General features: G+C 44.9%; 3 protein-coding genes across 3 annotated transcripts; 1 reads left to right on the top strand and 2 right to left on the bottom strand.

Annotated features, from left to right (window-relative positions):
- Positions 1 to 3,373: 3,373 nt before the first annotated feature.
- LOC129596510 (atrial natriuretic peptide receptor 2-like) lies at positions 3,374 to 4,171 on the bottom strand. The gene is made up of 3 exons (XM_055493808.1): positions 3,937 to 4,171; positions 3,671 to 3,872; positions 3,374 to 3,426 (listed from the first exon to the last, which is right to left on the bottom strand). The coding sequence occupies exons 1-3, from the start codon at positions 4,120 to 4,122 to the stop codon at positions 3,374 to 3,376; spliced, it is 441 nt and encodes a 146-aa protein (XP_055349783.1). The 5' UTR covers positions 4,123 to 4,171.
- Positions 4,172 to 17,616: 13,445 nt separating this feature from the next.
- On the top strand, positions 17,617 to 19,877 carry LOC129596534 (uncharacterized). Its single transcript, XM_055493844.1, has 3 exons — positions 17,617 to 18,248; positions 19,400 to 19,529; positions 19,626 to 19,877. The coding sequence occupies exons 1-3, from the start codon at positions 18,147 to 18,149 to the stop codon at positions 19,763 to 19,765; spliced, it is 372 nt and encodes a 123-aa protein (XP_055349819.1). The 5' UTR covers positions 17,617 to 18,146; the 3' UTR covers positions 19,766 to 19,877.
- Positions 19,878 to 20,983: 1,106 nt separating this feature from the next.
- On the bottom strand, positions 20,984 to 22,968 carry LOC129596532 (uncharacterized). Its single transcript, XM_055493843.1, has 2 exons — positions 22,279 to 22,968; positions 20,984 to 21,727 (listed from the first exon to the last, which is right to left on the bottom strand). Exon 2 carries the CDS (start codon positions 21,697 to 21,699, stop codon positions 21,334 to 21,336), a length of 366 nt encoding a protein of 121 aa, XP_055349818.1. The 5' UTR covers positions 21,700 to 21,727; positions 22,279 to 22,968; the 3' UTR covers positions 20,984 to 21,333.
- Positions 22,969 to 24,594: the final 1,626 nt, after the last annotated feature.

Below are 24,594 nucleotides of genomic sequence, written 5' to 3' on the forward strand. Positions count from 1 at the left end.
TCGTTGCTGCCGGTCCCGCCCACATGCGAACGGTAGCACTGATTCCAGCCGCGAGCAGCATCACCGCGCCGAAGGTGACCAGTCTGAAGCACAAAGGCATTGCAGCGGTTTCCTATTATACGGTAGCAGTACCCTGACCACATCGATATCTTCAGTATCGAAAGTTTTTGTCCGAACAATATGAGTTTAAAATATTGGAAAGATCCCGAACCACCATGATGCGATGTCTCACAAACTTAAACCAATTCCGTAACGAGGGGAATAACATCAAGAGAAACACTTGGCTGTCTTTATAAACCTCTGTTCACAAAGAGTTTAGAAGCATCAGATCAATATTTATGTGAAAATTTTCCTGATATTGACAAACGTTAACCATAGGCTGACGATAAGTGCAGGGTCGAGCAGTTTGGAGATGATGGGGTAGAGCAGTACTCTTTAGACTTTAGAGGAATACACGCATACATCGAAAGATCACCTACCGGCTCCCAATAATATGGTTATTATCGTGTACGAGTTAAACTCTAATATAAGCGAAACCTTACAACCTGATCGGACTAGGGAGCACGCGATTTAATTATAAGACAATATAATAAATGCAGGAACGGTGGCGCTATCTGATTTTTACGACAAGAAATGCAGGCGCTATGAAAGGGAAATCAAACATTTGTGCCTTCCCCTGGTTTAAAGGATAAGGTGGCCAGTGCAGTCGCGGCGTCCTCCTTAATAACAGGTGAACTAAGTGGTTGCTTATGGTTAATCAATGCACTAAATTACTAAGATGTGTTGAGTTGTATGTCCCATCTAATGTTGAGAACGTGCGATCCGCCCCCTAGATACTTGTCTCAGTTCCTATTTACAAAAAGACAGCCTTTCCTTTCCGGTAGGCCAGCCCAGGCACGTGCAGACATTACCGTATACTTCAACCACCGACCCCGCAGTCGGGTCAGCAGCTCCGTGAATATTATACCTAGGACTTTCTTTGTGATATGAAATATAATTGATTACCGTTCATATCGAAGAATTACAATACAAGGCCCTTGCTCGGTCGCTTTAGCAATGAACACATTCCTACATGGAGTATGTATTCGCCGGTATTTTGAACTGCTGATGTTCACGAATTTTTTTCTGGCTCGCTTTACATAGCCGATGTACCTCGGTGGCTTTGTTTTACATACTGATTTTTGTTTTATATTCGCGGCCGATGGCGGTGTCAGACAATAAGCGCAAGACCGTACAAAATCCTGGTGCACGGCGCTTTATTCCAGCATTGATCGCGATAGGTGCATGTCACTTTATACCCAGCTTTATAGCTGCATCCAAAGTCTGTTTGAGCTCGCAATATCCCAGAATATACAATACGTTAAGCGCGCCATACGAATAATAAGTTCTGATAGAACTGGAAAAGAGATCTTTGGAAAACAGAACCCTAGAAAAAGATCTACGCCACTGGTTATGTGATCAAAACGTACAAAGCCCAGTAGTAGCTAGACCTCATCTTGTGCGACATCTTCTGGCTAATTATCCTAATTCAGATCTATACTGCCACGAATGGGATACACCAGAGCCGGCAAGCCAGGAAAAACTGACCAAAACCAATATTATATTCTGAAAGCCCGTAGTCAAAAACCCCGCCAGATAGCATTCATTTCTTTCTAAACCTCTCCCGCTTCGAACGCCAAAGTTGTTATTAGGGCCTGTTAGGCGAACGAGTGATCATGCTACCGTAACTGTCCAGTGCACGGGACAACGTAAAGTAAGCGGGTGACAAAGCAACCGGTACTGTCCAGTTTACGGGGCCTGTTAGGCGAACGAGTGACCAAGCTACCGGTAATGTGCAGTGCCGTTCGGTGAACGGGTGACCAAGCTATAAAAACACGGAATTTAATTTTAGATGATTTTTTTTATCGGTTCATGATTCCCTCAAACTGAATAATAACAATTCTGTGGACCTCAACCAGATGAATCTGCATGCATGGGTTGGGGAAGCTCGGTCATTCCTTCACCTGACGGGATCTGTGCACTGGACAGAACCGGTAAATCGGCTGATCTACCGGGTCGCGTAACGGGTCCCGTACACTGAACAGTACCGAGAACTGGACAGAACCGGTACCTTGGTCAGTTAATAAAATCCGTTTTTTTTGCATTAATACGGTGTACCGATTATGTTTCGGCGAAATATGTTATTCTAATAAATATTCATTGAAAACTAAATGAAGTGGCCGATGACCACAAGAAACGCGGAGGCGAAGCCGATGCTGTTTCAATTGTATAATTATATAGTCCCGTCCCATGTAAACTGGGACAAATTTTTCATTTGATTTTATTTCCTGAGTGGTGCTCGCTGATATGAATACTGCAAATAAATATCCATATATTATGTTCATACTTCGAATACTGCCTTATATGGGCTCCCCTTGTATTACTCTCCCTTATCTGGGCTCCCGGCTAGTTAGCAGTACCCGTCAAATTATATTTATCGGATTTATATCAGAACCCTTTTCTACTTCTTTTCAACCGGATTTACCAGTGAGCAGACCAAAGAATTCCGAAATTTCACATCCGAATTATATTTATATATATTATTTATATATATTTTTCAAACGGATCGACTCAAACTCTTTAGCGTACTTATTGGCTGGCAAAGTGTACTCTTTAGCGTACACTAGGCTTTTTGGCTGGCAAAGTAAGATTTTAAATAAATCAAAATTTTCAGTCCGTAATAACACTGATAACAGCTACGAAAGTGTGAGTAATAACGTAACCGCCCATGTAGAGGGTTGCTCATATTGCTCGGGAGCCCAGATAAGGGAGAGCAATATAAGGGGAGCCCATATAAGGCAGTAATCGAAGTATTTGTGTCGTGCCACGGAAGCGTAGTCGTATCGGCACGTTACGTTACGCTGTCGGCATAGTGGACGATCAGTGCAGACTGTGCATTGGCTACTAGAACAGTATTTATCCCAGTCATATAATTATATTCTTTCACTGTCTCGTTTGGGTTCGGGAGCCAGGGTTGTGACCCGCGCATCATGGATCCAGCCAGTAAGTGAGCATGGCTCCTTTGCCCTGAAATTCGACACTGCTACCTAACCACATCGACTAAGAGGCCGAAAAAAAGCAATTAGTTTAGCATTCAGAGAATCCAGCCACATACCTTGACGAACAGCAGCCCACGCTCTTGCAGACGGAAGCGATGGCTGTCCGTTTTGGCAGCGAGGAGATCGTGGCTGGCCTGGCTGAGGTGGATACGACCGCCTTGGCCGTTGGTGTTCATGCGGGCAGCCACGTTTACCGTGTCGCCGAAACTGCAAAGGTCGTCCAGCCTTACAAACCTCTGCAAGTGATTTGCGATATGGTGGCTGGTTATTTTTGCTTACAGGCAGTAACGGGGAACGCGCATGCCGATGACTCCGGCAGCACAGGGTCCTGCAAGTAACGATAGCGCACAAATTGTTAGTTAAGTACTGGATTCTGATGATGGGAACGGTCATCCTTTAGGAGCATATGTTACCAATGTGAGCATATGTTACCAATATGTTCATATGTTACCAATATGTGAGCATATGTTACCAATATGTGAGCATATGTTACCAATATGTGAGCATATGTTACCTTTAGGAGCATATGTTACCAATATTTTCTAGGCGGCCATCAACTAGAAAGAGCCTACCTGAGTGGATGCCGCAGCGCAGTCCCAGCAACGAGTGCGGACGAACCTGAGGATGCGCAACTACCGTTCGACCATCTGTTGGCGCCCCGGTACTCATGACCGCCGCCTCGCTACCGGCAAACACCCGCAGCAATGTGAAGGCCATCCGACAAATCTCCACCGCATGCTGGTTGTCGCATCGAACCGGGATACCGCTGACGGCCTGCAACAGCCAAGGCGGCGACAGTTCTCTTTGGGCACGTAAGAATGCTATGGTAGAGTCTGACCATGTAACTGTCCCGCACGGTCTCCACTTTATACACGTCAAACTCCTGAATGGCTCCATCGAATGCGCTGAATAACGCCGTGACGGTGCCGATGACAGCCACGGGCGGGACGCTGCTCATCCAGTCGACGAAGTTATCCAGGTCGGAGAAGGAGACGGTGACAGATTTGTAGAATTCTGCTATCATGTTCTCGCGGTTACGCAGCCGATCCACAACGCTTCTACGCAATAATCATGTTTCTGAAGCTTTCACTGAGCTTCTTAGTCGATCAGTTTTTCATCTTTTTTGGCAGGTTGCCTAAGGTTTCAGAAGATGTTTTAGGTTTCCACGGCGGGACCGTGCTGCTGTGTTAATCGACTTCGTAATTCCTGTAGCCTGCTTTGTGAAACCAACTGGGACTGTGTTGAGGCATATTACAGAGCGCTCTTCGCCAGTTCGTGTTTTCATTTTATGAGCCACTCGGGATGCTGACCGGATATCGCGCTAAACATTCCTGCGTTTTAGCAGCTGGGACTAATTTTTCTTGAGACTGACAGGCCACCCTTTATAGAGTCTTCAGTGAAGACTCTTCTCATGAAAGACAGCAAAGCTCCGGAATCACACCGACTTTGCTCAGTCTTCATATCAGTTGCTTGTTTCTCAAGCCCCAATGGAACATGTCCCATCTGTGTTAAAGACTATCTAACGTCGAATAGCACAGCACTTTGCATTTTCCTTTGGATAGCTTTGATTCATTGTATCATTTTCAAATGTTTGACTTGACCTTCATAAAAAATGATTCTTTGTGTCCGTGGACACATAAAAACCTAAACACCTGAGTTGTGAGACCCGGAAAAAGCGGACAGGCTGACCTACCGAGGCAGCAGTTCGCTTAGCAGATCGTCACACTTTTTCCGCTCGCTCTGCAGCTCCTCGGTCTTCACGCGCACCGCTTCGTCCAGGGTCACCGTGTATGCTTCAAAGCGCCGGATGACGCTTTCGACGACGTTGCGGGACACTGGCTGTCCGGGCACACGCAGCCGTCCCACGGCGGTCAGCAACTGTTTTGCCGTGGGGCGCGAAACGGGGCTACTGTGCAGACAACGGTTGGCCAGTAGTGTGAGCAGTAGCTGGACGTCGTGATCTGCCGTTTCTATCTCTTCAATCTGCATCTCCCTCGCAGCCCTGATGGCCAGCCGGGAGGAGGTTTCGCTAGTCGCCTGAAAGACGATTACCAGAAGTATCTTTCCGGTTGCCCTAATGTCAGCCGCGAAAACCGATTCCTTATTGGTAGCATGAACTTCCGAGGCTATGTCCAGCGAGAGGGCGTGATTAATGGCGGCGAAGCCGAACTGACCGATGCGTAGAGTGAAATGATCGTCGATGAGGCATTGGCGGGGAGATAAACAGCCATGCGCTCGGCCGATGCTGTTGTGTAAATAATTCAGACCCTAACGGACGAATATCTTAATATGAAGGACTGTCAATCGCTCGGTTTACCAGGACTGCGGTTTACCTCGGCCAGATCGCGGGCCATAGACAGCTGAAAATCCTGATCGATATGAAATACTTCAAGCAGCATCATCAAGGAACCGCGTTTGCAGTAATCCGAAATAAGGATGGCCTGATGCGACAAAATCACCACACCCAACAGCGTGTTGACGTTGGTATGCTGTAAAATCAGGCAAAGCAAAATACCGGGTTGGCTGGTTAATTACTGTGCTTTTTTAGGAATTTACAAGCTTGTCCCGTAATTTCCATCGTAAAGGTACAGCTAGCGCGAAATTTGCGCTTGAAACGATGGCCACGTCACTACGCTTATCTGATTGCCTAAATCCGCTCCGTAGATAGATTGTCCATTACCACACCGACCGTTTCTTAGCCACCTTACGCCAGGCAGTTACTGTTATTCTCATTGAATTATATGGCTTGTACCAAGCCACCAGCCAGCCAAATGCATGTTACGTGTTTAAGCAGTGTGGCGTGGCGCGCCGTAGTACGGCTTTACGCGCAACACGTAAATTTGTAATGTTCGCTGTTCCGATGCGATGGAAATTACGGGACAAGCTTGTACATCTATGTAGTGTATCTATAATTATGTACAGACGATCATAATATTGTCTTTACATTCCTGGCACCGGACACGGAATCATCCGTGTTGTTTCCACCTAAGCATTTGGATTACGAAAATCATCGAACTGATCGAAGTATTCACTTATAAACTGGCAGACCGGAGGTAGTGAAATATAGACAGGAATGACGCTAACCGTTGTATCGGGCACGAGATCCGCATTTAGCAGCAGGTCGGGACGAGTGTCGCCGATGTTCATCATGGTTAGCCAGACGGTTGTGTTTCTCCATGATACTGGATTGCCCGCCTCTCTCCCAGCCGTAGTCAGGCTGGCATTCCATTCATTCTCGTTGATCAGCCACCAGTAACGCGATCGGTCGTTCCGTCGCGCTCTCCTGTAATAGCCGAATCCGTAGTATGCGACAGCGAACGGGAGGTTGCGATACTAACCTTACGTGGGTCATAAAATTAACTAATACATATGTTAGAGTGTGCAGTTATCGAAGCTGGCGAAACTGATTCTAAACTTCACTAGATTTCGGTCCCTCTTTCTTACGTAAAGGACGATAGAAAAATCTGGGCTTGTCATCTACCCACGATTCAGTGCTTTTTTGTTGTCCCTGGTAACACTCATAGCTGTTTTCAGTTAGCTGTGACCTTTAGAGCTATTATAATCTGCGCAGCTAGCAGCTCCCTCGAGGTACTGCATAAACAACTCGAGCCGAGAGGTTCTCGCAGCATCCCCTTCGCATGCAAGCTTGTCAGCATTCTAAACCATACCACGTACAACAGGCTTTCCGGGCGGCGAACCGGCAAGTTTTTTGCACAACGTATAATTCTGATGCCAAATATGCACCCAGCCTTCTTTGCAGTGATGAAATAAAGCTCAGGTGAAACAAGTGTTCCACATAAGAGCGAACAAGATCTATCTTACCGAACTGCAAAGAACGCCACCACGGATGCACCCAGAATTACCACCACAGCGCCAACGGCCACCGGAAGTGCGATGCTCAAGGCGGATGCGGTCCGTTCTGCAGCATAGTTACGCCGTCGTTAAGGGAAAGCCGGAATGGCTATAAGGATCTGAGTCCAAACACTGCATGCGGAACATACCGCGACAGGGCCCTTCCCGTCCGGAGAAGCCACACACCGGTATATCCAGCGGCGGACTGCCATTCGGCCAATCCCGATCTGACGTATTCCTCGGCTCCAGTGCTGCGCTGACGGAACGATACACAGCGTACATCTGCCAAATGTCAACCGTTTTTTAGGATAGCAGGGAATCCCGTGGTAAAGCATTAGTTACGCTCATATTCCTGCTTTTCGAATCGAACATCCAAATGTCGACGTCCATGCTGGAACGGCCTTGTGCGTTAACGGCCACAGTGGCGTGCGGCAGCACGAAGGTGCGATTGAAGAGCAGCGTCGCCAGATGGTCGCCAGCACAGAAAGCAGCGCGTTGCGCAGTAGGCAGTCGGCGATATTCATCCAGATTGTCGGCCAGGATACCGCTAATAAGCTCGATGGAAGTATAAGCCAATCGAGTCGGGTAATTGCTCAGCGGCTGCACAAGCGATGCATTCGGAGTATCATACAATGCAATTTAAGCTCGTTTCACGTTTGTTACACACGGAGTACTGGCCTTGTACTTTGTAAGTCATACGGTAAGGCTGCACTACAGGCTGCACCCAAATATACTGTCTGCAGCACCCACATATACGAACGTTTAATTTTTTACCTGCAATTGCTGCAGCATATTACGTGCGTAGCAATGAATAATGCGACATACTGTGTCGCATATATAACACAGTAACAGCAAGCCCAGAATTCTAGAATAAGCTACCAGCTGATGGCTGGTAACCTTCCTGAGAAACCTTCCTGCGCATGCTACAACACGACCAAGGTATACAGGAATTTTCTTTATACTGAAAGATATTATGGAAAAATTTAGTACTTTTTTTGCCGTCACACCTCATTAACATTTCTCGAAAGACAGGCAGCGCGCTAGCGACAGTCTGTCTGTGCCAACAATCGCACTCACTCCGACTGCTGCTATGACTTGTATAAGGCTCACTTATATTCATAATTCGACTTGTGCAGAAATAATAATTTCTTATCAAATCGATAACGAGCATGGAGAGCATAAAAAACTAATAAGAGAATGTGCAATCCGTTTTGAGAAATTCCAAGCGGTGAGGCTGCAGGTCGTGCCACACGTTTCACCTCTTACGTACAACTTAATGCATTTGACAAAAACATGACGAAACGTACTCCTACTGATTTTCATCCAGCAAATTTTACGTTATTCAGTACCAGAGATATTATCTCTTATCTAACTTGGTACGACTTTGGAAATCACGTTAATAAGGTGTACATGCTTTCTCAATCATTATAATACCTGCACTCCGGGCTCATAAGTGACGTTGTACAGCTCGTGGGCCAGCTGACGCAGTTCGCTATTCAGTTCTCGCTCGGACTCACTGTCGTCGGATTCGTGAAAGGTGAGGAAAATCAAGTTCCATGTCAAGTTTAACATCTGTACAGGACCATCCCTTTACAGTATATTCAAGCTCACCAGGGCACGGTCATCGTCTTCATCCTCAGAAAAAATCAGTTTTTTGTTGGAAGACAGAATAGATATGGGGGACACTTAGAAAAATACTTCCATCGGCAGTTGTCCAGTGGGCGTTGCCAAACACGAATTTAATTGTTGAAATTTTTTGCATGTGTAATGATGTAGCCATTATATTGCAGTACTGCCATACCACATAATACCTGAGAATACACGGTGTAGTGTAGTGAGTGGCTACGCGCCATATTAGCGCGTAGCAACCCGCATGGCTGTGTTGACCTGTAGAGGATGCATTTTATGTGGTACTACGAGTATTTCATTATTCAGTATCTATCCGGCCAGAGTGGCACAATAAACATCTGTGCCAAGACGTGACACACGGATAATTGTTTTTTGAATCCTTTGTTATCCTTTATCACTGTAATTCTTACTTTTCATCCTAAATCACTGTTTTGAAAAATTTTGAAAGAATGCGCATTATCGACTGTGCCGAAACCTGAACAGTCCGTGTACATGTGCATGATGTGCTTAAAATCCATGTACAAGCTTGTCCGGTAATTTCTGTCGTAAAGATACAGATAGCACATATTTAGCGCGAAGTTTGCGCTATAGCAATTGCCGCTACACTACGTTTGGCGTAACACGCAAATTTGTGTATTTCGCTGTTTTGAACCGGCAGAAATTACCGGACAATCTTGTACTGTATTTAAAGCTTGATAAGTAGCGAGATTCTCTAAAAATTTTAGGTTTTGATAGCAGTGAATCAGGAAATCGAGAGAAAAGAGTAAAAACTACCCACAGAGTGAAAAGGGGTTACACAGCACTCGGAACAGAATTTATCCGTTTATATTACGGTAGTACGGCAATGGCAATGCATCATTATACTGTACATGCAATAACGTCAACAATCAAATTCGTGTTTGGCCACGCCCACTAGACCATTTCCGATGAAAGTATTTTTTCAAGTGTTCCCCATACCTATTCGGTCTTCGAACAAAAAATAAAATTTTTCCGAGGATAAGGCAGTGACCGTGCCCTGGTTAGAACTTTTTCAAAAAACACAAAGCGTGCTTCAGGATCGCATCATGCGCCAGTACTGTAATACCTATACAGCTGCGCGAATTCTGGTAATTAAACATCTACGGCAGATGTCATCTTCTTTAAAAGAAAAGGGTTTCTAATAAATCTCTATCAATTAATGCAAAATATGGAAACATTTCTACTGACCAATGGTGTGGGATTGTTGAAAAATGACGCCTTTCCGTAGAAGTTGTTCTGGACAGGCTGAACATTCAAGAACACCTGCAGGATCATCAAATGGTTATGCTCTGCAGCAGCGTGCTTTAAAACCACAATCTTCTGCATACGCACGTATTCTCCGTTGGTCATTCCTAGTTGGCTGGCCAGATCCTGTGGGAAACTGCATGGTTTACCACTAAAGTGTTTTTTTTTTCAAAAAAGGATGCAATTTATTTCACAATATGTACAAGGCAAGCTTCGCTCAACAAATATGATCAAATGAAGAATTTGTCCCAATTAACAAGGGAAGGGACAGTGCACAATACACTCATAGCATTACCACGCATAATCTCCAAACTTAAAAGTTGAAACAAAAAACAAGTAGAGCGACTTTCGCCCGTTATTAAAAACAACTTCTTACCGATCTCCTAAAGTGTTATAAGAGCAACATCTTTAGTTGTCCTTAAGCAAGCGGTATACAACAATCACGATTAAAAGTTCGACGGACTTACTGAATGAAAATAAGCAGTAAATCTGTTGATGTACAAGCTTGTCCCGTAATTTCCATCGCATCGGAACAGCGAACATTACAAATTTACGTGTTGCGCGTAAAGCCGTACTACGGCGCGCCACGCCACACTGCTTAAACACGTAACATGCATTTGGCTGGCTGGTGGCTTGGTACAAGCCATATAATTCAATGAGAATAACAGTAACTGCCTGGCGTAAGGTGGCCAAGAAACAGTCGGTGTGGTAATGGACAATCTATCTACGGAGCGGATTTAGGCAATCAGATAAGCGTAGTGACGTGGCCATCGTTTCAAGCGCAAATTTCGCGCTAGCTGTACCTTTACGATGGAAATTACGGGACAAGCTTGTACAGTCTGTAATGATGTAATCAGTCACTCGTGTCTACCAACACCCATTCATTTTTCATCGTTTGTAGCTGATACAATCGGCGACTGATTGACAAGGTGCTACTGATTTGGTTTACCCCTCCTATAAAATTAGAACGACGTGATACTGTATACTATTACGTACTTACCATTACTAGGTAAGCCACGGAAGCAGAGGCAGCCAGAAAGAAAACTGCAACATGCATAGCATAAGGGAAAGCGTATTTAGTTCAAGGACGCAAGCTACACACGGTAACGTTTTTTTACTATAAGGAGCACGTGTAAGGGTTCCCTAACATACCACGACTATTCTCCTGAGCGCGCAACAGTCCATTGACAATGGAGGTGCTGTTGTTGGCCTGGATGGGATACGAGGTGATGGGGATGTTGTTGGTCAGCGACAGCGTCTTGGCGGCATTGAGCAGACTGTTATAGAAGTTGGTGGTGGCGCCTGTGTCCAGCAGGCAGGCCACGCGCGACCAGCCAAAGATGTGGAGGATGCCCCACATGCTGCGCGCCGCGTCCACTCCGCTGCCGGCCAGATTCAGCAGGTACGTGGAGGTTGACGGCGGTCGGACGGGCACAGCAAGACCACTGGAAATGGTTCGACACTAGTTACACTGCCATAAGGAGCGCGCACCAATCTTTTCCGAAGACAGCGTGCCTACTTGTTGAAGAAAAAGGCATTCCATTCTGTGAAATAAGCAAATCAAACACTGTAACAGCTTTGACTAAGCAAAACCGCGCGGGCGGACCAATAATCTGCTATACAACTTGACCATTGCCCCGGAAAAGCCGTTCGCTGGGCCAACAGTAATGAAAATAGCCAGCGGACAATTTTTTTCGGCACTGGCTTTCTCAAACGACTCGCACTGGAACACCGACGATATACTGACTACAGCTTTTTTGGTCGACGGTTTGCTGACAAATCTTTTATGGGTGACAAGGCATTCATCCGAATACTGGTTGAAGCGACAATCTGACGACGGACAGGTTTCCGAACGACCAACTGCTGGGCATCGGCTACACCTTCTCTACCCTCTCGTACTCAAAACTGAGCACGCCGCTATCTCGGAATAATTACCGCATGTACTTAGTACTTCTCAGCTTTCATTTGCTTCATTGGTTATCTCGGATAACTAGTAAAGCAAATGAAAACTGACTAAAACCAAGGAAACAGCTATACAAAGTAGAGCGTCAGACAGCGAACTAGTCGAAAAGCAAGCCGTCGAGATGGCTGAATTTGTCGGCCAGCAAGTAAGGTGGGTCAATAACACTTGGCTCAGCAAACTGTCGAAAACGAAAAAAGGTTACAGAAGTGACGCTTCTCCGGAGTAGAACCGAGGCCCACCAGAACGACACCTTCACTGGAGTTGGATTTCGAACCGGACGGTCTCGCCGGCAATGACATCAGGATATTAAAGCGCATGAATGTTGTCTAACAAAAGCGGTTCACCATGCGTGTGACTACTTTTTCTGACTTGCTTTCCATGAGCATAGCATGACTAGACACATTATGATTTTCCGGAAAGTGCCCATTTTAATTACAGTATAAACCTGATTTTAGTTTTCGTTCTTCTCCCGTTTGTACGGGAAGTTCTGATTAATTTAGGCCTGCGATCTCTGGCCGCACAGTGAGGTTGAGTGAACTACTGTTTCTCGATTCTGGTAATCGTAATCATAGCCTCTTCGGGACCTCGCATCCTTTCCCAAACCTAGATAGTCTTTGCTCCCTAGAAGGACTGTATAACTAGTTCCCTAGGAGATGCTTCAAGAGCATCGTCTATAGCATATATAGCTTGCCGGAAGAGATATCAACATAACCAGCTCGCATTCCTGCTGTTGCACTATACACTCGCGGGCTCTGGGCAAACTAACTCGTTTCCTTGACATCATTTCCGACACGTACGATCACGCGTTCAACCACTTACCGCTGGATAAGGACAGCATCTGAAAATAGTCCATACAACCTGCAAAAAGAGCCGCTTCTAAACCCAGCCAACTTGCAGGCTTATAGAGTGTACTGTTGGTGAAGTAGAGGTCGCAGGTGCCTGACGAGGGCCGGTCCAAGTTCTGGCGGTAGTAGTAGTCGGCCAAGTGAAAAATCCCATCAGCGGCGGCCTGCCGGCAGGTGTAGTTGTCCATGATCTCCAAGGGATGCACCACAAAACGCAGACCGCGCTGTGAATAGCGTTCGTTGGCATGCTGCACGGCCAGCTGCAGGGCGCCGCCCGTCCACACCAGTCCGATTGCCACGCTGGGCTCCCGAATCTGCAAACTGACCACCCGCACCTCCAGCATCGGTGCGGTGGTGACTGGCGGATCTGCATGGTTCTGGCTTCGGACAAGCCACTCCACTAACACGGCGAGTAAAGCAACGCTGCGAGCCGTATGCCGGTACAGATACATTACTCCACGCTAGGGTTGCAGGTTTTTGTAACGTTTAATAACCGAAAAATCTGGTAGACACTAGGCCCTTGTCAAAATGACCTGAGAATAAAAAAAAGCACTGCTAAAAAGTTAGAAAAATTCATGACCAGGCAAGACTTCGCGTTATACTTCTTAAGCCGTTACGTGTACGGTGCACTCCATCTATCGGTGGACAAAAGCGCCATCAGCTCGAGTCACCATGCTTTCGCCGCACCAGTGGCTCTGACTAAGCCCTCGCATGATTCTTTTTCAGATTTTTGTTAACCATTTAAATAGTTGTGCAATTTCCATGAGTGTTAAGCCCTGTGCTGCTTTGGAATCGATCTGACGAAAACTAGCTGTGAGAAGTTTAATACTAAAAAATAAGATCTGATGATGAGTTAATTTGAATTATGTTTCTGGAATCGCAAGCTTGTTGCGGTGTACGTAAAATGATACGAGGTCTTTCGGGATGGGTGGGTGCCAGTGTAAGTTTGTTCAAAGTATTTACATATTTGTATTCATATTATAATAATTATACGTTTTTATATTTATGTATTTTGTAACTGAATTATGCACAAAGTATGGAAATTGGTTACAGATTCTCCATACGCGGTTTAAAAACAAGCCGTATCACTATTCTACAGAGAATCTCATAGTGGTATATAGGCACTGCTACAGGGAACTGTGCAGATCCACCGGAAAAAGAAACTTCAAGAGAGCACTGTACACAATCCAACTTGCATTCCAGAAGTCCCACACAAATTAACTTAGCCTGATCCCTGACGCGGAATGCTCCTACTCACACCTAACTTGTACCGAACCGGCGAGAAATCGGAGCGCGAGCTTTTTCGTTAGTGTCGCAGTCAGCCGCCCGTGCTGACTGCTTTAGTTTCATTCGATTCAGTGAATGGTATGAAAATGCATACAGCGTGGAACTGGTGCACTGTAAAAAAATAGGATATCAAGAGTCGAGAGTACAGTAATTGTCAGACGACCTTAAGGGTGGGTTCTAATTTCGGGGGCGCCCGTATTGTGGGGGAAGGGAGCCTCTGATTCGATAATTACGGTATATCACAAAGTTAACTGCCCTTCGCTACGTGGCAGAGCATCTTCTAATCCTAAGATAAAGGACATATGACACGTTATACGTCGAGGTACAATAATACTTACCATTACATCTAGGCTGATCTAGCATTTTCTGGTTATGTACACAGTGCAAATAAGGATAAACTAAAGATCAGTGTATACCACATATAACAAGATGGATCAGACACTCATCCTCGCACGAAGATATTGGAAGGTCATATTTCAGGTCGTTGAATCAATTCACTATAATTCATAAATGAAACGGAGAAAACATCACACTACGCCCGTTTTAACGAGGAGCAAGAAAACACGCTTAAGAATCTCTCACTTTTAGGCTGGATGACAATAAAGTCATACCTTTTATGGCCACTGTGGGTGGACGTAACATCACGTCAGGCTGCCCAGAAATTCCCAACGATCCAATTATTATACTGTCACCGGTTAATTAATCCGCGTTTCCAGTGGGTGTAGTACAAACCAGCGAAAGAGGGGATCACATAAGCAGGGCAGAACATGTAGTGCTTCTTGTAATTACATATATAAAGTTACAAAATGCCAAAGTGGAACATATCTATATTCGGATAATCATTACGGCTAATATTCAACCGGATGTTATGCCACACAAAAGTACAGAATCCCAAGAGAAATACACAGATCAAAGAAGCATCTCGATGAGGTAATATTGAACGCTACGTGCTTCAGCAGTTCCTCGTACTTCCCAACTGCAGCAGGTGCAAACTGCATTATGACGTATTACTGGAGCGGCGGCTGCAAGGTAAACCACAGTCAGCCGCTACAGTACGCAATTGTGCAGTCTTGCTCGCAATACACTACCCGCTGCGTACGTATGTTGGGCTACGCATCCATATTGGAACCGCCAATGGCTGCAACTAGGCTATCTGAAATTATCGTTTCGGTGACCGGAAGATTGGGGAGGTTACCGGACATGTCGATTATCTTAGGCCTTTCCGATGCAGCATTTACGCTTATCAGTATTAGAGAAATGTAGGTTGTAGCTGATTTTTTATTTTATACCCGTCGATTCGCGGCCTCATGCCCTGAATGTCGTATTCAGAATTATTATGTTTTTTCCAGTGCTTAAACTGAATCAATTCCGGTTAGCGTCTTTCGGTAATAAAGCGAATAAGTTCGACTTCTCGTTGTTCGGAAAAATCCAGCTCTCACCATCAGTTAGGGTGCAGCGCATGGCTCAGACCGCTCAGTGACAAGGCAGAGCTCCGTATTTCACAGAGCGCTTGAGTTTAATTACCGACGCTTACGCTTTTCCGAAACAGAATTACCTTCCGAAGTTGGTCGGAGAGACTACCAGCGTTCGAAGGCGGTTCGGGCCGCAATTGGGTCAAGTCATTCCCCTTGAGGATTGGTCATCATCGCTGATCCTGTTTCGTAGGAGAGCCGGATTTTCTGTCGTTGGATCAAATAATCCGTGTAGCAAATCCATGGACAAAATATCCGAAAATTACCGAATTGCCCATTTTTCAAAATTCATAAGTTCTTTGCATTGGACTGAAGTAGGTTCAATAATTAAATCCTAAGAATTTGATTATAAGGGAAAATGCCTGTAGAAGTAACGGTCTCAGCGGATACACGTGTCTTTTTTACCGACTGCGGTAGGTCAGGGCAAGTGTTTACGAATTAAGCGCAATCGAAATGCGCCGACAAGGGGACAAGCACATCAGCAGCAGAAGACTATCTATCGTAAATCCTACATGAAATCGTACCAGCCATTCAGTGTCGCTACACAGTCGGAAAAGGAACCACAGCCAGATGCAGCACAAACTTTGATTCATCTTATTCCACTGGACTGCCGGGAGATGTCGAAGTTACAATGGAAAGTAATTACGATAATCCAAAAAGCCTGGAAACCAGCTAACCTGGAAGTGCGGCAGAAAATGAAGAATCGGTGGATGGGAAAGAGATCTACCAACGTAAGCGGATTCCTGCAGATGAAAGAACCATGATTAAATTGAATGCGGTGCTGTAAATGCATGCAGACACAATTATTTTGTTTTGCCGGATCGCGACAAAACACATCTACTACAAACTTTGTCTTTTTCTAGGCAGAAAAACGCTGATTTGTGGGTGGTTGTGATTCCTACTTCTGCCGAATGGGTAAACGTCGAAACAAATGTACCGATATGATCCATATATTTATTACTGATGGGGTGCAAAGATGATGCCGGTTGGAACAGATATAACTAAGGTAGGCGATGCTCGTGCAGGAAAAAGCACGGGAAAAAAGCGGGTTTGCCCTCCCGGTTGATTTCGAAGAAAGCTGGTGGGCGGATACACTCGTACTGATTCTGAGACAGTTCGCAAATCATTGCTGCACCGCACGAGCAGCTGTTCGGAAATTTTCAGGACGCTGCCTTTCAGCTGCTTTAGAAACACCGTATCCTTATGGCACGGTGCTAATCTGTGCATTTCAGCCGACAAAAACATGGAGGTTTCCGATTGCCAAAGAACAGATTACCGCTGCAACGAAACAAGAATTGCTGAACTTCCGCTGGCTGCTGTGCGCATGCGCTCATTGTGCAGAGTTATGTCAAAGCAGTCACGTGCACGGTGAAGGCATCGCGCAGGTGGCGCAGGATAAGGATGGGTAGGATTGAGGATGAACTGGATGACGACCAGGGAGATGGTAGCTTCAGCCGTCCGGGTGAGAGAGATTAGTCCAGATGGCTCCGGTTTAATTCGGTCTTCGGTTCAATTTGCAACCCAGTTTCCTTCAAATTTTCTTCTTCTTTCTTTACGACATAAAGACAAAAAAGGCTAAACTGGATCATGCAAGCAGTGCCCTACAGACAGCAAGCGCCTGGACGGCGTTACCCGGACACAGTGGGGAGAGAGGACTTCCGTACATTACAAGTAATTCTAATAAGCGGTTGGTGGATGATATAATATTATACGGGCTATAACCTGTGTTCGCATCAATGGCCTCATCGTAGCGATGGCCACTGTACTGGGTGGTGCCAAAAATCCATGTGCTTCGTTTGAAATTTGTGATTTAGCAGGTAAAATATTTTTTTATTAGGGGTGACCTGACACCATTTTATGCTCGTACAGTCGTACGCAATCAGTCATAGCAAATAATGTACCAACGTAAAATTTAATGTGTATACCAATAGAGTACTTAACTTTAATCCGTGAGGTGCGGTTTAACTGTTGACATTAACTTTGAAAGAAATAGGTAAGTCAATAACAACTGTAGCCTTAACACTAGCGAAACTAGGAATAATTTGCTCTATAATTCCTGCCTGTGCCCGCGCCTTGCTCCAAGGCGTTCGTTAAAATCTTCAGCGTACAATCAGTCCATTAAAATGCAAAAAGCAAAATAATTGCGGCCTGCGTAGGTGGTGTTTTGGCTAGGTACAGAGTAGGCGCATGAGCTGATCTGCTCAGTCTGTACCATCATTATCCGAGGACACCCATCGTCCGATTTGCTTATGAATCAGCCGGCTGTTGCTGTAACGTTATTGGTATATGTTCTATGCATGTGTCAGTGTCCTTAACATTTTCTGTGCCAATGTGAAGACGGTGGGCAGCGGCGTCGACACACAGCTGACATCGTCTCTTACGAGCAACATCCGGAATTGAAGGAGTTCTGTGCTAATATAATCCCATCGTTGTGCTAAGTTTCTTCCGCTCTTTGTTGTCTCTGGGCTGATAGACATTAGGCATACGCGTGTCTTCCCAGACAAGCGAAATTCACTTGTGGCCGACATTGGTAGTGGGAGATTTTCCCGGGAGGATTGTACACGGCCTTCCTGTTCCAGTTTAGCTGCACGGGCATGTAGCCAGCTGGATTGATTCGAGATTTGATCATATCGTACCGAAATAATTTCCTTAGATAATACTTTAACTGGAGCGGCTCTGCTCTGCGATTTTGCTCGTCCAAAGGTGGAAATTGCTGAGTTCAGTTAGATCGCGGAAAATGGCATCGACTGCGTATATTCTGGTAATCCTTGCCCTGTTGGTCGCCAGTGAAGTTAGCCGAGGCGCAGCTGTTCTCCAGGCTAACCGGGATATTGCTAAGGTAAGGATCAGCTCTTCAGCTCTTTCATGCACAAATGGTCACACGACGATACGAACAAGGGTTGCAAAGTATAGTTTCTCATTCAGCCCATATACATGTTGGAACATTGTTCGTTTGTAGTTTCACATTTACAAAATGCTTCCTGCCGGCGTGAATATTATAAATGCGATTAGAATAAAGACATGCAAGTGACCACTGACCACCTATGTTAAGTGAATGGGCGACTTAATTAATACTAACAGCGATGAAGCTTAATTAATACAGGTGCCCACTTGAAAGTCTTTACGGGTAGAAAGCCACTTCTCTGAATTGCAGCATGTAGGCGCGGCAGAAACTTACAAAAAGACAAAATTAAGGAAAGCAATCTGGTAAAAATATTATCGCTCTTTCGTTTATGGCGGCACTGGGAGAGATGATTCGGAAGCAGGCTCAGATAAACGAATAACGCACCAATTCCATGGTCTTCAGTCTTTTCTAATTCCGTCTCATGGTATGTATGTTATGTCTGTAATAACAATTCGAAATTTGTATTATTTACCGATATCGATCAAACACAGAAATCAGAAACTGGATTGACTCAACTTGTTTTGTGCCCATGCCATAACTCTCTTCGCAAAGACGAGGAAGCAAATATCGGCCAGTTTCTATAATTTATGCCCGTACCAAAAGCCATCAGCTGTCTTTTTCCCATGTGCCAAGTATCGTTATGCTAGATCAACAAAGTTCAAAAATTTATTGTTCTATTTGGACAGCAGCAGCAAACTACACAATCAGAACCTATAAGTACACATATCCAGTACGTGCATAACAGTATCCAAAAAACTGCACAGCAGTTGTTGTTGCTTTACTCCATCTTTATAGAGCACAAGCTCCTTCGGTTAGCGAAAGAAACAGTTTCACCGCGAAAAATAATTTCCATAGGCAAATCGGCCGAAATTAAGTACGTAGTCTTCATTTGAGTTCTGGAATACCAAGCGACCAGTTAAAGATGACGCACATCGCCACGATTTTAATTATTGTTGTTGCAATGCTGACTCCTTGATGTGTGATTCAGCTATAACAGTGCGCTGAAATTAAGTAAAAAAAAATCTGAATGACGTGCAGCAACATGCCTGACTCTATATATATCGGGTTGGGTTTCTTGTTGACAGGCGGTGCAGAAACGCAGTGTGCTTGGCAACATTCCGCCATGGATGAAGTTGCTCCTTAACATGCGCCCCGACGTCCCGGAGACGCCGGCAGCCGATGCTGTCTCGGTTATCAGCACCTCCGACCACGAAGGTGCGGTTAGTGTGAATGTGACCATAGTGAACGGGCACTGCAGCGCATGCGAATTACTTCCATGTTTCCTAATTCTGCCCCTATGTAATTTCACAGACGCACCCGTTCAACCTCCTCCTGCCGCGGCCGCGCTGACGCCCTACTTCCGTCCACGCACCAACCACTGTTATTTCCACACCGTATCCTGCTTCGGCCGGCGACCCTCGCGACTCTTTCCCAGTAGCGGGCGGCGCTGATGGGATCCGTAAAAGAAAATGAGAGTACACTGAGTGTACTCTCATTTTGCTTAACTTTGTTCACCGCCCCTCGTAGTTCTCATGGCAACCTTTGGGCATGGATAAGGTTGTAGCGTCCTTGCAGAAAAGTGTTTTCAGGCACCCGGGTATCATCAAATAAGAGAAAGCTAAAGAAAGTCAATAACTATGTTGAAGCGGTAATTCTTCCAGCCAAAACGTTTCATTTCCACCGCGGCCCTGCAAAACTACGTCACGTACCTCATTTCAATCTTCGAAGCGGAGATCAGTACATGCTCTGGGCAAGCTCGCCCCGTAACATTTATAGCTCCCGCATAACACAACGAAATTATTACAAATTCACGGGCTAGCGACAAACTCAAACTACGGGCTCGCCATGAGTCGCACGAGTTATGATCTACAAGTGCAGTCAGTATTTAGCATGGCTGACACATGCAAGCTTCGATCCCAATTGGAAACTGGTGACCCGCCATTTCGTCGACGAAAATTCGTGTACCGTCACGAGGGCAACAGCTGTACAGAGTCTGTAATTGCTTACATATATTTTATTGGCACAAGCCAGCTACAGTACACAAGTTTTGTGACAAAAAAAAGAATTACATTATCAAAATATTTCCTAATTATCCGGCATTGCCTCGCTGGATTTCGATCTACAGACGTTGGCAAGAATTCATGCGAGTGATTTTCAACCGGCAGTCGTAACTGGAAACGAGCGTACTGATAAAGCGTCTTTGTTGAATGTACATGTAAAAGCTGGTCACGTACTTTCTGTGGTAGTTTGGTCTTTTGGGGGAAAAGGAAAAGTCTCTGTACTGATTTTATGTAACCGTTGCCAACGTTAAGTTACCTATGGCCGTGGGAAACTCTTAACACGTCGTAAGGATAACTTTTTAATACGGCATTTACGGAAAACATTACAGTCGCGTTCGTCTCTAAATGAAATGTCTCCAAATGAAGATTTCCTCATGGTAAACGTTTCGGCAAGACATTTCTTAACAACGCGGAGTTTGCGCATTATGTGCTATACAGAGTAAGCACGTACTGGAAATTAGTCCGGAAAGCAATGTCAGAAAACCCGCAAAGTCTCGTAGACTCGCGCCGCTGACGGTGATGGAAGTACATCCAAATCGGCCAGTATTTTGTTTGGGGTTCAAATCTTTAATAACAGAGTATATACGAAGGTAAAAGTCTCATACACCTCCTATAAATATTGGGTTTTTATCATTCACGCAGATTGATACTTACATCTTCAATGATTAATAAATATAATTTTCTTAGTAAAAGTCCTTAAATACAAATATGACGTAAATACAAGTTATTTCAATAACGATAATGTAATTTGGCAAGAATGTCAACGGGCACGTCACCTTTTGTTATGTGACACCATGTATATACACTGGCAATGCAAATAGTTCACGGCAAAAAATGGGCTGAAAACAATTAGATGAACACTTTCTTAGCAAAATGATGCACCACGCGCTGGTGCAGTCTAGCGATAATGCAGCACCACAGCGGCCCCAACAGCAGCACGGCCGCCACGCGGTACGCGTTCAGCGAGAAAACCCGTTGGACTTGGTATTGACCACAATCTCCTTCGCCACGCCCTCCACATCCACCACCTCATCCAGCTCGTACTTGCGATCCTGGCTGCGGTTCATCGCCACGAATCCCTCCTTCTGCTGGGCAAATGCCGTTCGCGTGTTCTTGTCGCCCAGCACATAGTCAATGGACATGGTGACGGTGAAGAAGCCTTCGGAGTCGAACGGTTTCACGCTGTCGGAGGAGACGTTCTCCCAGCGTCGGAAATCGAAGTCCTGCTCGCCCGTCCACGTGGTGACGCGCTCCTGGTGGCGCTCCGAGAAGGGGAGCGGGTGCCGCGCGTCACGGTAACGGTGCGGTCGTCGTCGTGGTAGCATTTCATGCGCCACGTTATGCGGGGACGGCCTGAAAGTAAAGTACAGTTGAAGAACGGAAATACAGACATTAATATTATACTTCGACACTTTTTGCATTGCGGTCATTTTCACAATTTGCATTCGCGTACCGCATACCAGTGGCTAGAAACCTTGACGATTTTCTATTTTCTCTCAATTTCGTGTATATAAACTATAATGATGTATCATTTTAGTCAGTCTGTGGTTTCGTCTTGTGGAACAGCGCGGAGAATACCGTGTCTCTGGTGTCTGCATGGTACGCGAATCCATATTGTGAAAATGTCCGGAATGCGAAAAGCGTTAAGGAATGTAATTGCGGACAAACTTACCGCTTTTAATATAATTTTACTTTACATTATAGTCTAAGGTTGAACAGTCCCGCATTCTCACCGTATTTCAATGGAAAATACGTATATGCCCGATCTATTCCACAAATTCAGCATAGTTGTAGCATTTTTTAGTTTTCCTTAATTTATTTCCGGATGACCAAAGTTAATGTAATCACAATCTCTTCACGTTTTATCATTTATTTCAGTACCGAAACAGCACACCGTTTCTTACTTTGAGCAGCTCGTTGGACATAATCCAGAAATTCCTCTTTGGACACCGCTTTCAGGAGCATCTTGTAGGTCTTACTCCAGTTAAGAACCATCGGTAAATACACGCAATAACTGATGAACAGTATCCCGTATCCGGATAGCGCGCGCCGCAGCTGGAACGGTCTCCATAGGACCAGCGACAGACCGCAGATGGGGACGAGGAGCATGCCACAATAGATCAAGATGACCAACCACCTTTTCCGCGTACATCCCTGTGGGCCGGAGGCTGATCCTTCGCTGGTTGTGTCGGCCGCGGTTCGCGCCGTAATTTCAACGGCGGACGTCCCGACCATGGGAATGCGGGTCTCATCTCCGGAGACGGCTTCATTGTAATCCGGAGGCTCGTCGTGGTGTGAAGGAGCACTGGCCAGCGGAAATTTCTCGGTCATCGTTTTACAGACTGGTGAGATGTACAAATTAAATAACTGGAGATTTCGCGTACTATCCAAATATATCAGATATTATTTAAATTGGCAATTGCACAAGCCGCAATTCCTGTGGTGTTTGTACACATCTATGTATGGTAATTATAGGAACCATCTCTTGAATTGCAGGTGATGTACGGACATTCTCCCGGCGTGATGGAAATAAAGGATTGTTGAATAATTTGGTGAGGCGTGCAATTTTAATGGCTGGAATGATAAAACACGCATTCCAGATCAAAATTATTAGCGTTGAGGTAAGGACTATGGGACGTTGATGCAGCGAACTCGCAGCTGTGTCAGCATGCTGCTCATGCTTTCAACCGATCGATTTATTGATGACCCTGGCGAGTGTCTATACTGACTGTACATAGTGATCGTACAGGAAGCTGCCGTTACCACGGCGTGTATTTACGCTGAATCGTTTATTTTATACTCGTACTTTGTACTGTACTGAAACTGAATGATTATTATGCCGCTATCCCGGTAACAAAGATTTAAGGGATTTGGCCCGGTACATAGCACCAAATTCGTGTAGACACACGGAAACTTTCGCTGTCGCCCACTCCCAAACACTTTTCTGCATTGCTTTATGATATTTTTAAGGAACGAAGATCCACGGAAAAAGGAATTCCACGGTGGAATTCCGTTTTCCAAATCCGCGATCCAGGCGACCTGCTTGGATTTGGAAAACGGAATTTAGGAAATCCGTGGAATTCCGCTTTCCGAATGGAAATCCAAATTTGTGTATTTGGATTTCCAAACGTACGAAAACTTCCGAAATTATCGAAACTAAGCCGGCAGCTTCTCACTTTTTTCACATTTTTGCCATAAAACCCCTGTCAGTTTCAGCAGTTTTCAATTTTCTTTGGCGGCATGAAAACAAAACGTAATGCACTGTTTATATTGCTACAACAAAAATTCCAGCGCACTAGCATTTAATGAGTGCAAAAATGCTCACTGTCTCCCACCCGGTACTAATGATTAGGTATGTAACGCACTAATAATAATTTTGAAAACATTAATGCTACTGTATATGATTTTATCTATCACTTACATACAAGATCCCGAAGCCGATCAGTTGAATGAGAGCCTTTTGTTATGACAGTGTTGTTTTTTTTACCGTAACTAACTTATTCTTATGTTGAAAAACGAAAGTGCGAATACAATAAGGTGCTGTAACAAACCAAAATGGCATACGAGGTTGAAATTTGCATGCTAATATGGAATCTAGGACATAAACGAACTACTTTCGTTTTAAAAATTAACATTAGATTTTAAGTTATATTTTATTAAGGTTTTTCACTTTTCAACTGTTTTATTTCAGTAATTAGTATTTTTGTAAATACTCTAACAAGCCAGCTACGTAAATTTGTAATAAGTCGGTAATAAACTTCAATGTTTCCACAAGTACAGTAAAACCGGTTTCGTGGTCTGGCAAAAAACGGTACTTTGCAGTTGAATCATGCTTGAAACTATGAATCTGCAGCGATCAACTAGACGGCATTAACTGAAATGGTGTTTAATTGGTAGCCGAGTTACGCTGGATAGCTATCTGCGGGAAAACAAAGCTAAAAAATGGTATTCCAGCGAAAATTGTAAAATCCTTGGATTTACGGAAATCCATTTGGATTTCCGTAAATCCACGGAATCCATGGAAATCCATGGCAATTTCCTTTCCAAATCCTTTCCACGGGCCCGAACCCGTGGAAATTCGTTCCTTAGATATTTTGTAACCAAAAGATTTGTATACATAGGCGTGAGATCCGTTTTTGCGCGCAACATCCGGTTGCGGCGTTATGAGGGTAACAATATTCCAGAAGTTTAAATGCATTCAGGTGTACCAAAAGTCTCAT

Source organism: Paramacrobiotus metropolitanus, unplaced genomic scaffold (assembly GCF_019649055.1).
Source record: "Paramacrobiotus metropolitanus isolate TYO unplaced genomic scaffold, Prichtersi_v1.0 Parri_scaffold0000091, whole genome shotgun sequence".
NCBI lineage: Eukaryota > Metazoa > Tardigrada > Eutardigrada > Parachela > Macrobiotidae > Paramacrobiotus > Paramacrobiotus metropolitanus.

Excerpts from the sequence above, each read along its gene's own strand:
- LOC129596532 (XM_055493843.1), bottom strand. The coding sequence starts at position 21,699 with ATGCTACCACGACGACGACCGCACCGTTACCGTGACGCGCGGCACCCG.
- LOC129596534 (XM_055493844.1), top strand. The coding sequence starts at position 18,147 with ATGGCATCGACTGCGTATATTCTGGTAATCCTTGCCCTGTTGGTCGCC. Across the intron at positions 18,249-19,399 it reads CTAACCGGGATATTGCTAAG|GCGGTGCAGAAACGCAGTGT; the intron begins GTAAGGATCAGC and ends TCTTGTTGACAG. Across the intron at positions 19,530-19,625 it reads CAGCACCTCCGACCACGAAG|ACGCACCCGTTCAACCTCCT; the intron begins GTGCGGTTAGTG and ends GTAATTTCACAG.
- LOC129596510 (XM_055493808.1), bottom strand. The coding sequence starts at position 4,122 with ATGATAGCAGAATTCTACAAATCTGTCACCGTCTCCTTCTCCGACCTG. Across the intron at positions 3,873-3,936 it reads CCGTGCGGGACAGTTACATG|GCCGTCAGCGGTATCCCGGT; the intron begins GTCAGACTCTAC and ends TGGCTGTTGCAG. Across the intron at positions 3,427-3,670 it reads GCGCTGCGGCATCCACTCAG|GACCCTGTGCTGCCGGAGTC; the intron begins GTAGGCTCTTTC and ends CGTTACTTGCAG.